The sequence below is a fragment of the Lates calcarifer genome, linkage group LG7_1, assembly GCF_001640805.2.
Source record: "Lates calcarifer isolate ASB-BC8 linkage group LG7_1, TLL_Latcal_v3, whole genome shotgun sequence".
Lineage (NCBI taxonomy): Eukaryota > Metazoa > Chordata > Actinopteri > Centropomidae > Lates > Lates calcarifer.
The window spans coordinates 4,425,321-4,438,167 of record NC_066839.1 but is presented as its reverse complement, the minus strand read 5'-3'; the positions used below and the strand labels follow the sequence as shown (position 1 = coordinate 4,438,167).

General features: G+C 42.0%; 2 protein-coding genes across 3 annotated transcripts; one reads left to right on the top strand and one right to left on the bottom strand.

Annotated features, from left to right (window-relative positions):
* Positions 1–430: 430 nt before the first annotated feature.
* On the bottom strand, positions 431–7,017 carry exoc8 (exocyst complex component 8). Of its 2 annotated transcripts, XM_018679496.2 has the most exons (5): positions 5,740–7,017; positions 5,028–5,281; positions 4,550–4,798; positions 3,793–4,236; positions 431–1,390 (listed from the first exon to the last, which is right to left on the bottom strand). In XM_018679496.2, the coding sequence occupies exons 1-4, from the start codon at positions 6,887–6,889 to the stop codon at positions 3,829–3,831; spliced, it is 2,061 nt and encodes a 686-aa protein (XP_018535012.1). In that variant the 5' UTR covers positions 6,890–7,017; the 3' UTR covers positions 431–1,390; positions 3,793–3,828. The 2 variants fall into 2 exon arrangements, with proteins under 2 accessions (XP_018535012.1, XP_018535013.1); XM_018679497.2 differs by lacking the exon at positions 431–1,390 and having other exon boundaries at positions 3,160–4,236.
* Positions 7,018–7,421: 404 nt separating this feature from the next.
* Positions 7,422–11,316, top strand: sprtn (SprT-like N-terminal domain). The gene is given in 7 exon segments (XM_018679498.2): positions 7,422–8,097; positions 8,347–8,446; positions 8,653–8,781; positions 8,891–9,097; positions 9,099–9,171; positions 9,412–9,584; positions 9,586–11,316. Coding segments are annotated over 7 exon segments (1,845 nt in total). The 5' UTR covers positions 7,422–7,762; the 3' UTR covers positions 10,414–11,316.
* The last annotated feature ends 1,531 nt before the right edge of the window (positions 11,317–12,847 follow it).

Below are 12,847 nucleotides of genomic sequence, written 5' to 3'. Positions count from 1 at the left end.
CTGAAGCCCCTCAGGGTGCAGCATTAGTGCCACCCACTGGGACTGCTTTCCCTTTATTAGCCCTGTTAGCATCCCATTACCTGGAATTTAGGGTGGTAAAATGAGAGTGAATATCCAGTGAATCTATGCACAAATGCAAACTTCTTTCAGTTACTTTCATTGCCTAACTTAACCTTTATGCAATCTAAGTCTCTCTTACAAGTGAACACTGAGGTTCCTCTTGTTTCAATCATTGTGAGGACATGTACTCATAAAACATTTAGCAACAAATCACTGACTGTGATAGTCAGAGATGAAAGCTAAAGTTAAACTGTCACTTTGACAGTGATGTAGGAGTCTAAATGGGTTTTGAAAGTGTAGCAATCTTTGTAAGATGAAAATCCAAATGCCCAGCAGCACTGTCCTCTTAAAATCAGAGTCAAAGTCAGAGTTATTTTGAGTTATTTTTATGTGCATTATGGTAAAAATCAGGCCACATTTTCTGTACTTTCTTTCATTTCATGTCAAACGTGAAGTCAGATGTTCAACGGCATTATCACCTGCAAGTAACAGTCTCATTGAATCAAAAAGACATCTGGTAATCTTCAAAAGTACCCATATTATGCAGAATGTCCCTGAATAATGCATTATTAGATTATTGATGAGTGACTTTAATGTTGCAGCTGGTAAAGTTGGGGCTAATTTTGATGACTTTATATGCTGCTGAGTAGCTTGTACATTTCCCACTGGGGATCAATAAGGTCTTATTATATCTTATCCTAATCACAATAGTACAAGATCATTTATTTGTTGATTATATTCTGTATTATTAATCAGAATCTGCAAAGTTAATAGTACACAGCCATCAAATAAATGAAGTGGAATAAAACATACATTATGTGCATCTGAAATGTAGTGGAGTAGAAGTATAAAGTAGCAGAAAATGGAAATTATAGTAAATGCACAGTAGTGAAGTAAATGGACTTAGTATAAAGGTAATAGATATTACACCTTTTAAAGTATCACTTTATTGTGTGTAAAGTGTTAGAATATGGACAAGGAGATGTGGAGTGACCACGTAGAGCTGTATGAATGTGAAACAAGATGAGGCTGCGTCTTGTTTTTAGTCTGTGGTTAAAGAGAAACTGTCTCAGTCTCCCCCTGGATGAAGATGCTGAGATGAAGCACACAGTCTTACTCCTCACAGACTGAGAACCAAAACCACCATCTGCTCATCATGTGAAATATTTACTGTATTTTCCTGCAGAGTGAATTGACTGAACAAATTCCTCCCGAATAACCCCACCCCCACCCCGCCCGGCCTGATGCTTCTTCTCTGAGGATAAGCTGATAACTTCACCCGAGGCTTTCCTCGAGCCCTCGATCACATCAGCGATTATAATGAGATGAGCTGTGAAGCAGAGAGAACAATCATGAGTTGAATCATGAACGGGGGTCTAAAAATATCCACGTCTTCAGGCCCGACGCTGCTGGGAAAATGTTTTACACAGCAGAGAGAGGAAGAGCAATTGTCTCCATGTTTCAATAACAGTCCTAATAAGTTTTACCAGATTTTACCACTGCAAGGCATGCTGGTCAAATGACTAAATTCACAATTAAATATTGCCATTTTCTAGCAAAACAGGATGTTGAGTGCACAGATTTTTCCAGACACAGTTCATTAAAGGGAAATAAATATACTGTAACTCTGAAATTCAGGATGTTTTACAGGAATACAGTTCAACCCCAGGATTAATGAATGGTATTTTAAAAATACAGTGACCGCCAGGATTACAGTAAAACTCAGGAATAGTAGTATTAGTAGTATTATTATTTAGTTTTCATAAAAAGATTTTGGAAAGCTGCATTAACATCTGTATAATCTACATCAATCATCATGCTTAATATTTCCTGATTCTCAGCTGCCACAAGAGGGCGATATAACCATGAAACAAGGACTAAGAAATAAACTGATGTTTGATTACATTTCAAATCAAATTGCATGTCAATTACTAAGTGTATTTATTTTGTAAAGACACAAAGACATGTTTTTTTCTTAAACTATGTGCTCTATTGTACAAGTACATGCAGTGCTTCAATCCCTCTCTGTATCCTAATGTACTGTAGATGTTCTTAGTTTAAGAAAACCAGTCAAATGTAGAACTATTATCCAGTTTTACTTCCACTAAATTAACTGAATAAGCAGAGTTGAGTTTATCCAGAGAAATTCAGACTGGTCTGCTGAATACTAGTCTGAGAATTAGATTTATTGAGTCATCTAGAACCTTGACTTTTCATTAATTAGAACAGAGGCATGTTGAAAATGTGCTGTCCCTTTTTTCCTGATTTGTTTTAATTAAAGTTTTTCTTTTACAATGCTCCCTTAAATTGAAAACAAAGCTCACCATCTAAGGTTAAATAGACAAGTCACACTAGTGTAATTAATGGCATTAATCACTGTATTGCACTGAAATAACTGCGGGAGGAGAATCATCATTAATGTTATTAGTTCCACCTGTGCTTTTCCTGCTGTGACAAGTCAAACTGGCTGCTGTAAAAAATGACCATAATTAAATTCCTCTGGTAATGATAAGGAAAAAACGAGTGCTCTGATGCACGTTAGAAAAATTAATTGAGATAAAGAGTAAGATGGATGGACCTCTGATGGGGGAGGAAACTAAAAACCAGTGATGCTCATTGAACAAACATGTCAGTCAAATATAAAATATGTAAAACACATCTTTCTCTAATAGGCCTTTTTCACAGCAGAAACCACAGGTGCAAGAGTAACAATGGCTCCTCTCCACACAGAGGAGTCAGCTCCAGGGTCTTGGTATTGTGCATGCTGGCTCACTGGAATAGCTTCCTGGGAACTGAGCCACTATTAATGTAATGAATTACACCTGCAAGTCAGAAATATCTGCTGTGAATAAGGTGTATTCAGTAAAGCTGCTTTTTACCAGCAACAAAAAAAGAAAGGTGTGAAAAGAAATATTAAGTTCATGCTAATGCTGAATCTTGATTTGTGAATTTTGCTTGGTTCCTTTAGAAGCTACTGGAAATTTTACTCAATCTTTTTTTTTTTCCCCATGACAGGAACCCAGACATGGAGGTGTACATATAAACCTGTGGAAAAAGCTGCTCTGTTGTTGTGTTTTTCAACAAATAAAGAAACAAAGATTGCATCTGTACACAGCGGTCTTTATTAAATTTCATGTGTTACTGTTCAAACTCAAACTTTTAACTATTATAACAGGGAACATTTACCAGTGCATTTACTCTTCAGTCGTCCCTTTTAATCAGTCCTCATGTTAAAATACTATTTAGTGTCTAATAATGGTCCAGTAGCCTGAAAATCGAAGATGGGTGACTTTGGATCAACATCACAATATATTACCTCCAAACTTTGAAACAGTATAAACATTGTTTTTTCTTGGTGAGTACTCAGATACTCCACATAGATCTGATTTTTGCCCATGTCTGTAATCAATTGTGTTATCAAATGTGTCCAAAACTGATCAGAAAATTAACATAAAGATTCATTTTCATCAGTATAAGCCAGTATCAGTAGGTATTTTTAGGAATTTCAATACAAATTAAGGTGCAAAGTAATTTTTTTTTACATATACCTCCCTTTTTCTGTTGTTAATGTGACTGTTCTCCATGATGCATCTGTTATTTCCTGTCCTGCAGACTCAAAACAACCAGTATCTATCAGTTATTTCTATAATGGGAAATGATGAAATTGCCTGGACATTTGCTAACTGAACGTGTTGAGTGTTTTGTTCACCATCCGTTATTGCAGTTTCTCACCTTTTTTCAAATCACCTGAGGAGGTTTGTATCAGTCTCAGACCACTGATGTGGTGCTCTCTGGATTGATTCGAACCGGCCTGGTGCTCTTCCTCAGGTCCTGCAGCTGTTTGGCCGGTTTGCCCACGCCCTCCTCGAACCTCCGCTCCACCACGGGCAGCACGGTGTCGTGGAGGAAACTGGCATTCTGCATGATGAAGGCTTTCTTCTCCGGGTCCTGCTCGCAGCGGAGGCTGTAGTCCACGTGCTGCACAGCCACCAGGATGATCTCCCTCAGGCTCTCCAGCAGCACCATGTGCAGCTCGGGGAAGTAGAGCTTCAGGCCTTCCTCCAAGAAGCTCATCATTTGCTTTGTGAAGGCCACGATGGTGTAGCTCAGGTTCACCCAGCAGTCATCACCGGTGTACTGCTCGAAACTGCCCATGCCACAGCTGCGCATCTCGTCCTGAAGAGAAAAAGACAAATATAATGATGATAAAATCTAACAGTGATTCATGACAGCTCAAATATAAAAGCTTCAAAGTTGTGTTGTTATAAAAACTCAGTGTCTGCTGTGTATTTCCAGGTAAAAATCCTCTGAACACAGGTTGAAATCACTACAGAAATCAAAACAGCAAATCCTCACAGCAGAGAAACTGGAGCCAGAGAATGTTTAGTCATTTTAGGTAACAGAATCACAGCACTGGAAACACTGCCTGACTGAGAACTAATGAGAACCAACAGATAAAATAAGAAGATAACACAGAAACTAACTGCACCTTGAGTTTCACCAGAGCCTCTGGGGTCATGAGGTTCATCCTCCTCCACATCTCCTCCGAGTTTCGGTGCTTGGTGGCTTCGATGATGATGTCCTTGTAGCTCTGCAGGGCGGCCCTGATGTCTTTGACCAGCAGGGACTGCAGGGTGAAGGTCAGGTCCAGGCCGATCTCAGTCAGCTGTTGACAGTGTTCTTTAGCCACTTTAACGCACTCTGCTGCTGTCGACAGGCTCTCCTTACTGTCAAACACCTGGAACAGACATAAGGCTCACATTTTAGGAGACATTTTGTATATTCACTAAAAAGCTAGCCAGGCTATAGCTACATATAGTTTTCTTTTTATTAAATTCTATATCCTCATATCTTATATTTCTCTTTATTGTCATATTTCATATTTTCTATCACAGGTATCAGGGCTAAATCATCTCTCCTGGCCTTCAGATTCTAATTTCATCTTCAGCGTCTTCTCCTCCTCCTACCTGTTTGCTGAAGGCGTCCACAAACATCCTCATGGCCGATTTGGACCAGACCACGAAGGCAGAGTAGCAGCCCGTGTTTCCTGCAAAATCCATTTCAAACTCCTTGGCCGTCTCCAGCAGGCTGGTGAAGAAGATGTTGCAGAGTTTGTGGATGTAGAGCAGCGTGGCTCCTTCGATGCGAAGCTGCCGTATGGCTGTCTGGACCGCAGCAGCACGGTTCTTCAGAAACAGCTCACAGGCCTTTGTGGACTGGCCTGCAACACAGCAGAAAACAGTTCAAAATCTAGTGTAAATATAGTGATGGAGTCAAATAATTTATTCTCTAATCTGGATGATTTTAATCTGTTGTTAGGGAAAGAGCCATGGAAAAACCTGTGGCAGTTTAATGGCATAAAGAGGTGTTTACGGTGCATTATTACACTTACTATTTGAAGCCTGAACAATTATAGGATAAAGAAAATGATTGCTGTTTGCAACCCTTATAAACACTAAATCGAAAATCACACTTAAACAGCCTCCAAGGACAAAATCTGAAAATATCTTGTTTACGTGTTTGCTCCAAGTATTTAAAGTGGTTTAACGACAACATACAAAGTCACTGCAAATCATATGGTTTAGGGAAATGAATGACCAACACTCCACTCCCTCAACAACTGCTGCCCTTTGACCGCTGGGTATTCAGCTGACTTTTTGTTGATGAAAATCAAAGGACCTAGTCTGATCAGCTGGGACACAGCCCGCCGGGTGGCTTTAGGTCCTCCACGAAGTGACCGGTCTGGAGACAACTCAAACACCAGGACCTCGGTCAGCTGCCGCACACGCTCATCCACCTTCGACCTGAGCTCTTTGACCTTCTGGGTGACCGGCTGGTCTTTGAGGTACTCGTTGAGCTTGTCCAGCAGGTCCACGGCACCCTCGAAGTCTCTCTGGGCGATGCAGACGTCCAGGTCCTCTGGCAGCTCCTGGATCCACTCTAGGCTCAGGTCAACGTTTTCTTCAGCATCAGCCGGCTCGTCATCGTCCACATCAAAAGGATTGGTGGACACTTCAGCTCTGACAGGAGAAGTAGGGACCTCCTCCTCCTTCTTGTGCCTGTCCTTGGTGACTTTGTTCTTCTTGGTTTCGTCCAGGATCTCCAGCCACTCCTTCTTGACTTTGCTGTTCTCTGCCTGGAAGATGCGGCTGTCTGGGAACATGAGGATCTTGAACATGTCCTTCATGGGAGGGTTGTCCTTCACGTTGACCACAGCAAAGCTCTCCAGGTCGTACAGGGCGTTGTATTTATACTTGACAGCGCCCCTGCGGTTTGGCAGCCAGGTGGCGATTAACAGGCAGTCATTCATGAGGAAAGCGTGCACCTTCTGGATGGGGGACATGTTGTCTACATCAAACTCAACAAGGTCACCGTTGTAGACAAGGTGCCTCCCTGGGGTGTCCATGATGTTTTTAACCCCCTCCACTTTCTCCAGCAGCGAGGTGAGCGTCCTCTGCTTCACCTCCTCTGTTTCTTTGGGGAAAGCAGCCTGCATCTCTTTGGAGGTCTCGTCCTTATCAGTGGACAACAAGGCCTGAGTGATGCTCTCCATGATGCTCTTCTGCTCCGTCAGGATGTGGCTCAGCTGGTACATCTCACTCTCCAGGTAGGAGATCTCTTTGGCCGTTTCGATGAACTGTCTGTAGTTCTTGTAGACATTTTTCTTCAGGTTTTGAGCCGTTTCGTCGGCCAAGTTTTGGATTTTTTGACGATGCTCCTGCAAATCCCGGTCGCCATCGGACTGTTGTGAGAGCTGCTTGACGTAATTCTGCGGATCGAAATTAGGCGACTCAAGAAGTTTCCGTAGTCGGTTTCCCGTTTCCGACATCTTCTCTCGTGTGTGTGTTTACTAATTAACACGAAAAAGTAGACAAACTAATGCTAAATGTAGACAGAGAACAAATTCATCGAGACTCCTCGGTTCATATCCGCTTGCAACCCAAACAGGAAGCAGTAACCTAGGTTGACACCCAGAAACGTCACGGGATTCCAAAAAAAAAAAGATGGCCAACAAATCACTTAAAAACATATTTTTTTATTGAGATTTGTTTGTTCACATGAGCCAAGATTGTTCTTCGATAATAGCACACGAAATATAAACTATACATGACTAGCTTAATACTACTTTTCATATTCAATAATTCAATCACTAAACGACATCAGAAAAACCACGGGTGGGTTTTAGACTGGCACGATGGAGGTAAAAGAAGACTACATATCCCAACATTCATTGCTTTGATTTGGAACAACGCGACCGTTCAATCAAGTTCGCGAGAATTATTCAAACCCTGAGCGGAAACTATCCGTTTAAGTTTCGTAACAAGAGTCACAAAATCGCAGCAGTTAAAAAGTATTGATATGTAGCCACAGAAAAGCTACAATTATACGTTAATTTTGGAAAGCAGACACTACAGAGGGGAATAAAATACTGTATTAGCCCTCTACTGATGGAAGAAGTAGTCAAAATAGTTATTTAAGTACTTTAAGAGAAGTTTTATTTTGAAATTATTAATGGAAATGCGTTGTACTGCGACGCACTTGTCAGTTAGCTGTTGGCGGCGGTTAGCTAACACCTTCATCCGACGTGGAGATATGATGCAGAAACCATGACATAACAAGAAAATATCTTTTTATCTAATATATTTTACAGAGGCTCCTTACGGCTAGCTACTTTGGTTACATTTTCTTCCCTCCTGTTGTAATGGATGAGGATTTTCTGCTCGCCATTCGGCTACAGGAGCAGTTTGACAGTGAATATGAAACCTCATTATTTTCGTCAAATCGTTTTGAGGATGACGACTTGGGACAAAGCAGTAAGAAGCGAAAAGTGGATGCAGCCGGTGGAGGTGGCAGCGATATTGTTCCCTACTGGAAGCCGGCTGCGCAGCCCGAGAGGCCCCTGTCTATCGTGGACGAATCCTGGGAGATGCTGGACCCCAGTCCCGATGTCAGAGCTATGTTTCTGGAGTTCAATGACATGTTCTTCTGGGGGAAACTCAGCGGTGTAGAGGTTAAGTGGAGCCCCCGAATGACACTGTAAGTCACTTGTTATGGTGTGGTTTCTTGTGTTGACATTGCTGTTAAGCTTAAATCACCCTAACATCTAAATGCATTAAAATTGCCTGATTTTTGTATGGACTTTGGTGTGACACTAGGAGAATGGGGGAATGTGTTGCTGTGTAACTATCTGTTAATCCAGGACTGCTAATTTGTGAATTATCTTTCTAGTGGGCTTTATAAAAGGCTGTGTGTGCAGTTTTTAATGTCTCTTTCATGTTCTCGCAGGTGTGCTGGTGTATGTTCTTATGAGGGCCGAGGTGGACTGTGTTCAATCAGACTCAGTGAACCTCTGCTGAAGCTGAGACCCAGAAAAGACCTGGTTGAGGTGAGATGGATGGTTACATAAATCTAGTATTTTATTAATATTTAATTAACATTTATTGTGCATATATTCCAGATAAAAACTCAGATATGTCAGGAGATATTTTACCTTCAGGTCCAAAATCACAGCTGTGAATGTGTGTCAGTGTAAGAGAGTGGATCTGGGATGCTTATAAAGAATACATGTGCTCCTATTTTTTGTTTCCCCAGACTCTCCTCCATGAAATGATTCACGCGCTCCTGTTTGTGACACAGAACAACAGAGACAGAGATGGTCACGGACCTGAGTTCTGCAAACATATGAACCGGATCAACAAGGCCAGTGGGACGAATATCTCTGTAGGTGTATCTTATTTTACACATTTTAAACATTTAGCCAATCTTTTATCAATTATAGTATGATCTGCTACCATTTGAAACATCCATACTCCTTCTGTTCTCTCGTCAGATCTACCACAGCTTCCACGATGAGGTTGATGTGTACCGGCAGCACTGGTGGCGTTGCAATGGGCCCTGCCAGAACCGCAGGCCCTACTTTGGCTACGTGAAGAGAGCCATGAACCGAGCTCCGTCTTCTTTGGACCCTTGGTGGGAGGACCACCGGAGGACGTGTGGCGGGACATACACCAAGATCAAGGAGCCAGAAGGATATGGCAAAAAAAGGCAAGAAGGATGGTAAAAAGGACGGGAAGACCTCAGGAAATGACAAGCCTTCAAGTACGACTGCAGGTAATACACCTGGACCTCCTCTGTGTATTCAGCTGTAATAGATTGTGTATTTCCAAAATAATGTCAACTTTTGATGAACAATCATGGTCATTCCTATGTTTCCTGTTACTGTCTCACGATATAAGCCACACAGTTTTGCTCTAACAACAATCAGTGGCAAAACAAACGCATGTTGATGTGGACAAATGCCCAATGGAAAATTTGTTGCTTGACTCTAATCTGTTTCCTTTCTCCTCTCAGGTTCTGGGTCACAGGATATAAGGAACATTATCCCATTTAGCGGCAAAGGCTTCCTACTTGGAGGGAAGTCACAGTCCTCCACGTCTTCCTCCCCATCCCACAAACCACCAGTGCCTGTTGTGAGAACACCTTCACCCAGCTCCATCTCCCCTCCGAACGAAACTCTTCACCCCGTCATCCCCGGCTAAACCTCTCACCTCTCCTGTTCGCTCTGGCCTACAGAACACTGGGATCTCCAGCGCCTCTTCCTTCATCAGACCAGCAGCCTCAACAGGACAGAAGCCCCCTATAAAGAGGTCCGTCAGTAATACGAGGGTTTTTGTCAACATCAACGGTTCACCAGTGAGAATCCCTAAACCTCACAGTAGCAGCAGTAGCCAAGGAGCAGAGAAAATAAAGCAAAGGTCCATTGAAGACCTTTTTAAGAGCACAGGCATCAGGAAATCAGTGGGACAATCCTCCTCCTCAAATACAGAGACTAAAAGAGATTCACCAACATCACCAAACAGAACCACAAGTGCTACATCTGCCTCTTCCTTCTTTCCTAAACAACAAACAACAACAAAAGTCAGCCCTGCTAAACCACTACAGTCCAAATATTTCAATCATTCCAGCAGTGACAGTGCAGTAGGAGGCTCAGGTGGGGGTCAGACATCGAGGAAGAGGCCGTGGGACGAGCGCGGCAGCTCAGCCAGCATCTTTGACTTCTTCCAGAAAACATCAGGCAGCGATTCAGCAGTGTCGAGGGAGTCGATGAAGACAAAATCACCTGCAATGCAGCAAAGAACTGTCACCGCCACCTCCTCCTCCTCCTCATCATCCTTATCTGCTACATCTTCTCTTCATACCTCTGCAGGATTGCACAGCACTACCTCCTCCTCCTCTTCCTCCTCTTCCTCCTCATCCTCCTCTTCCTCTGTGCTGATGGTCAGCTGTCCTGTGTGCCAGACGAAAGTGCAGGAGTCAAAGATCAACGAGCATCTTGATTCCTGCCTCTCCTGAACGGAGGATATCGTAGAAGGGACGTTGCAATAAAACCAACTTTTAAAACATTAGTAGAAGTCTCAGGGACTTTGCTGTGTTGATGATTGGATATGTAGTGATATTACATTGCTTTTATTTTTAGAAGAGTGGTTGGTTTTCTTTGTGGTTGTCAGTGTTAACTCACTGTAATAATAATAATTCTTCTGTCATGAGTGCCTGTCTGACAGCTCTGTGCCTTAGTAACCTGAGAGAACAGCAGGGTTTAACAGGTAATGTGAGTTAACATTTTCATTTTCATCAGGTAAAACAAAACAAGATTCAAGTAAATTCTGTTTAAAAGTTTATGCATTTTACCAGAAACTGAACTGAACTATTGTTTTAACTGAGTTGAATATTTAACAGATTTCATTCTCCTGTTACTTTCTATCATATTGATCAGTTCTGTGTAAAGTCTCAACCTGAGGGCTGGTCTCCTTTCCACTGGACTGAACTGCAGTGATGCAGCTGATGAGAGTTAATTCAGAACTGATCAGTACGATGAAGCTGCACCTCAGATCTGCATCTGCTGCCCTTCAGACAGCAGGAGACGCCTGACCTCTTGCTGATCTGCAGGAATCAGATTTCACACTTGCTAGCTATTTATTTCTACTCGTCTTCACATTGACACTGCAGCCATCTGCAGGGTCAGGCAGTGTGAGGGCATCTGATCGTTCCTTTATAACATACTGATTTTACTACAGTCAGACCCACAGTAGAAAAATCTTAGGATGGTTTAAATGCTTTTATTGACTTATTATCTTTTGGGAAATGTTTAGATCCCAAATTTTATTGCAAAAACATTACCATTTTATATGTGTATGTTGGTGTTGTGTTTGTTTTAAAGGATATTGCTGAATATATTCAGAATTTGTTTCCAAATAAAACATTTTTACCATACCTCTTTACCTGAATATTTTGTATGGAGTTGAAATTATGCCAGCATCTAACAAATAATTGTCACACCCAATGATAAAACCTCAAACTGTTAAATGTAATAATAATAAGGATGAAATATTGGATTCTCTCACCTCTTAAGATCACTGACTAGTTACAGCTAAAGCTCTTTAGGGGTTGAAGAGTTGCAAGTAGATGATGATTTGTTTTTTGGGGGTTAAAAAGGTAAAACGGAGATTTACAGTGAAAAAAAAAGCAAAACTATCTTAACTACTAGCTGATGATTTTCTCTGACTAAATGACAAAACTGACATCACTTTGAGCTCTATATTTCTAGCTGAATAACCAGAATTTATGCTTTTTTGTTTGTTTTTTAATTGGGAATGCTAACGTTAGCTTTAAATATTGTATCAGCTTTACAACCATCTGTTTATATCACATAGAGTGCATCAAGCCTAAACTATTCATAGTGAACGAGGGCAGAGGGAGGTGAACAGACAGAGGGCGTAACAGAGCTGGTGGGTGAGCAGAGAGAAGGGGGGAGGAGGGTGAGGGCAGAGGTCAGACAGCGGGAGGCCAGCTGCTGATCAGGACTACACCCTCCTGTCCCTGCAGGGCAGACTGGAGCGAGGCCAGGGGCGGTGACAAAGCATGTCAGAAAACACCCATCTCATTTCAATTACCACAGTCTGCTGCTGCTGCTGCTGCACACGTTTGATAACCATCTGGCTGCACATGCGTCACACTGTGAAGTGATAAACACATCTGGGACAGAGAGCATGGGCTTTCTCTGATGCTTGGGGACTGAAATGTGACATTTAAAGACCAAGAAAAGAAAACAAAACTACAGGTACACCTGTTAATATGACTTGACAGGGTGGAAGAAGTACCAATAAAACAGAGTAAAAATACTCCATTATAAGAAAAATCCTTCGATTATTCCATTATTAGATCGTTAGCACTGATGCATCAGTGTGTAGAAGTAAATTCACAGTTGTAGCAACTTGAGGAGTTGGTTTTAACTACTTTATATACTATTAAGTAGAGTCCAGTGGTTCCCAATCTAAGGGTCAAGACGGGGACTTCCACACTCGCAAGTAATGGTTTACAAGGAGCCATTGAAGGCAGCACTCTGACTCTTGCACAAACTAGTCACATACCAGTGGCAAATTACTCTTTGTTTCCTGTCTTCAACACAAGGAGGAAGCTGTTTTAACCATCAAGTGGTTCTAGAGACGGAGGATGTAGGTAGATTTGGGTCACCGCTGGACCTGAACGCACCATTTAGGTGTTGTGGTTGCACTTTTATTGTAGACATTGCTTCCACATAATTTCTTTTTGTGAGTTTAAACACCCATTGCCCCACTACAATTACCATAACTCAGACTGGTTCCGTTCCTGTTTGACACAGGGAGGAAGCTGTCATCCTCATCCCCTTCAGAGGCCCCTGGAGCAGCTGTTCTCACCAGCCACTCCTCTTTCCTGACATGCTGAGCACTGACGCACTATAGGAAGCTGA

Excerpts from the sequence above, each read along its gene's own strand:
- exoc8 (XM_018679496.2), bottom strand. The coding sequence starts at position 6,889 with ATGTCGGAAACGGGAAACCGACTACGGAAACTTCTTGAGTCGCCTAAT. Across the intron at positions 5,282-5,739 it reads GTCCCAGCTGATCAGACTAG|GCCAGTCCACAAAGGCCTGT; the intron begins GTCCTTTGATTT and ends GCTGTGTTGCAG. Across the intron at positions 4,799-5,027 it reads TGGACGCCTTCAGCAAACAG|GTGTTTGACAGTAAGGAGAG; the intron begins GTAGGAGGAGGA and ends TGTCTGTTCCAG.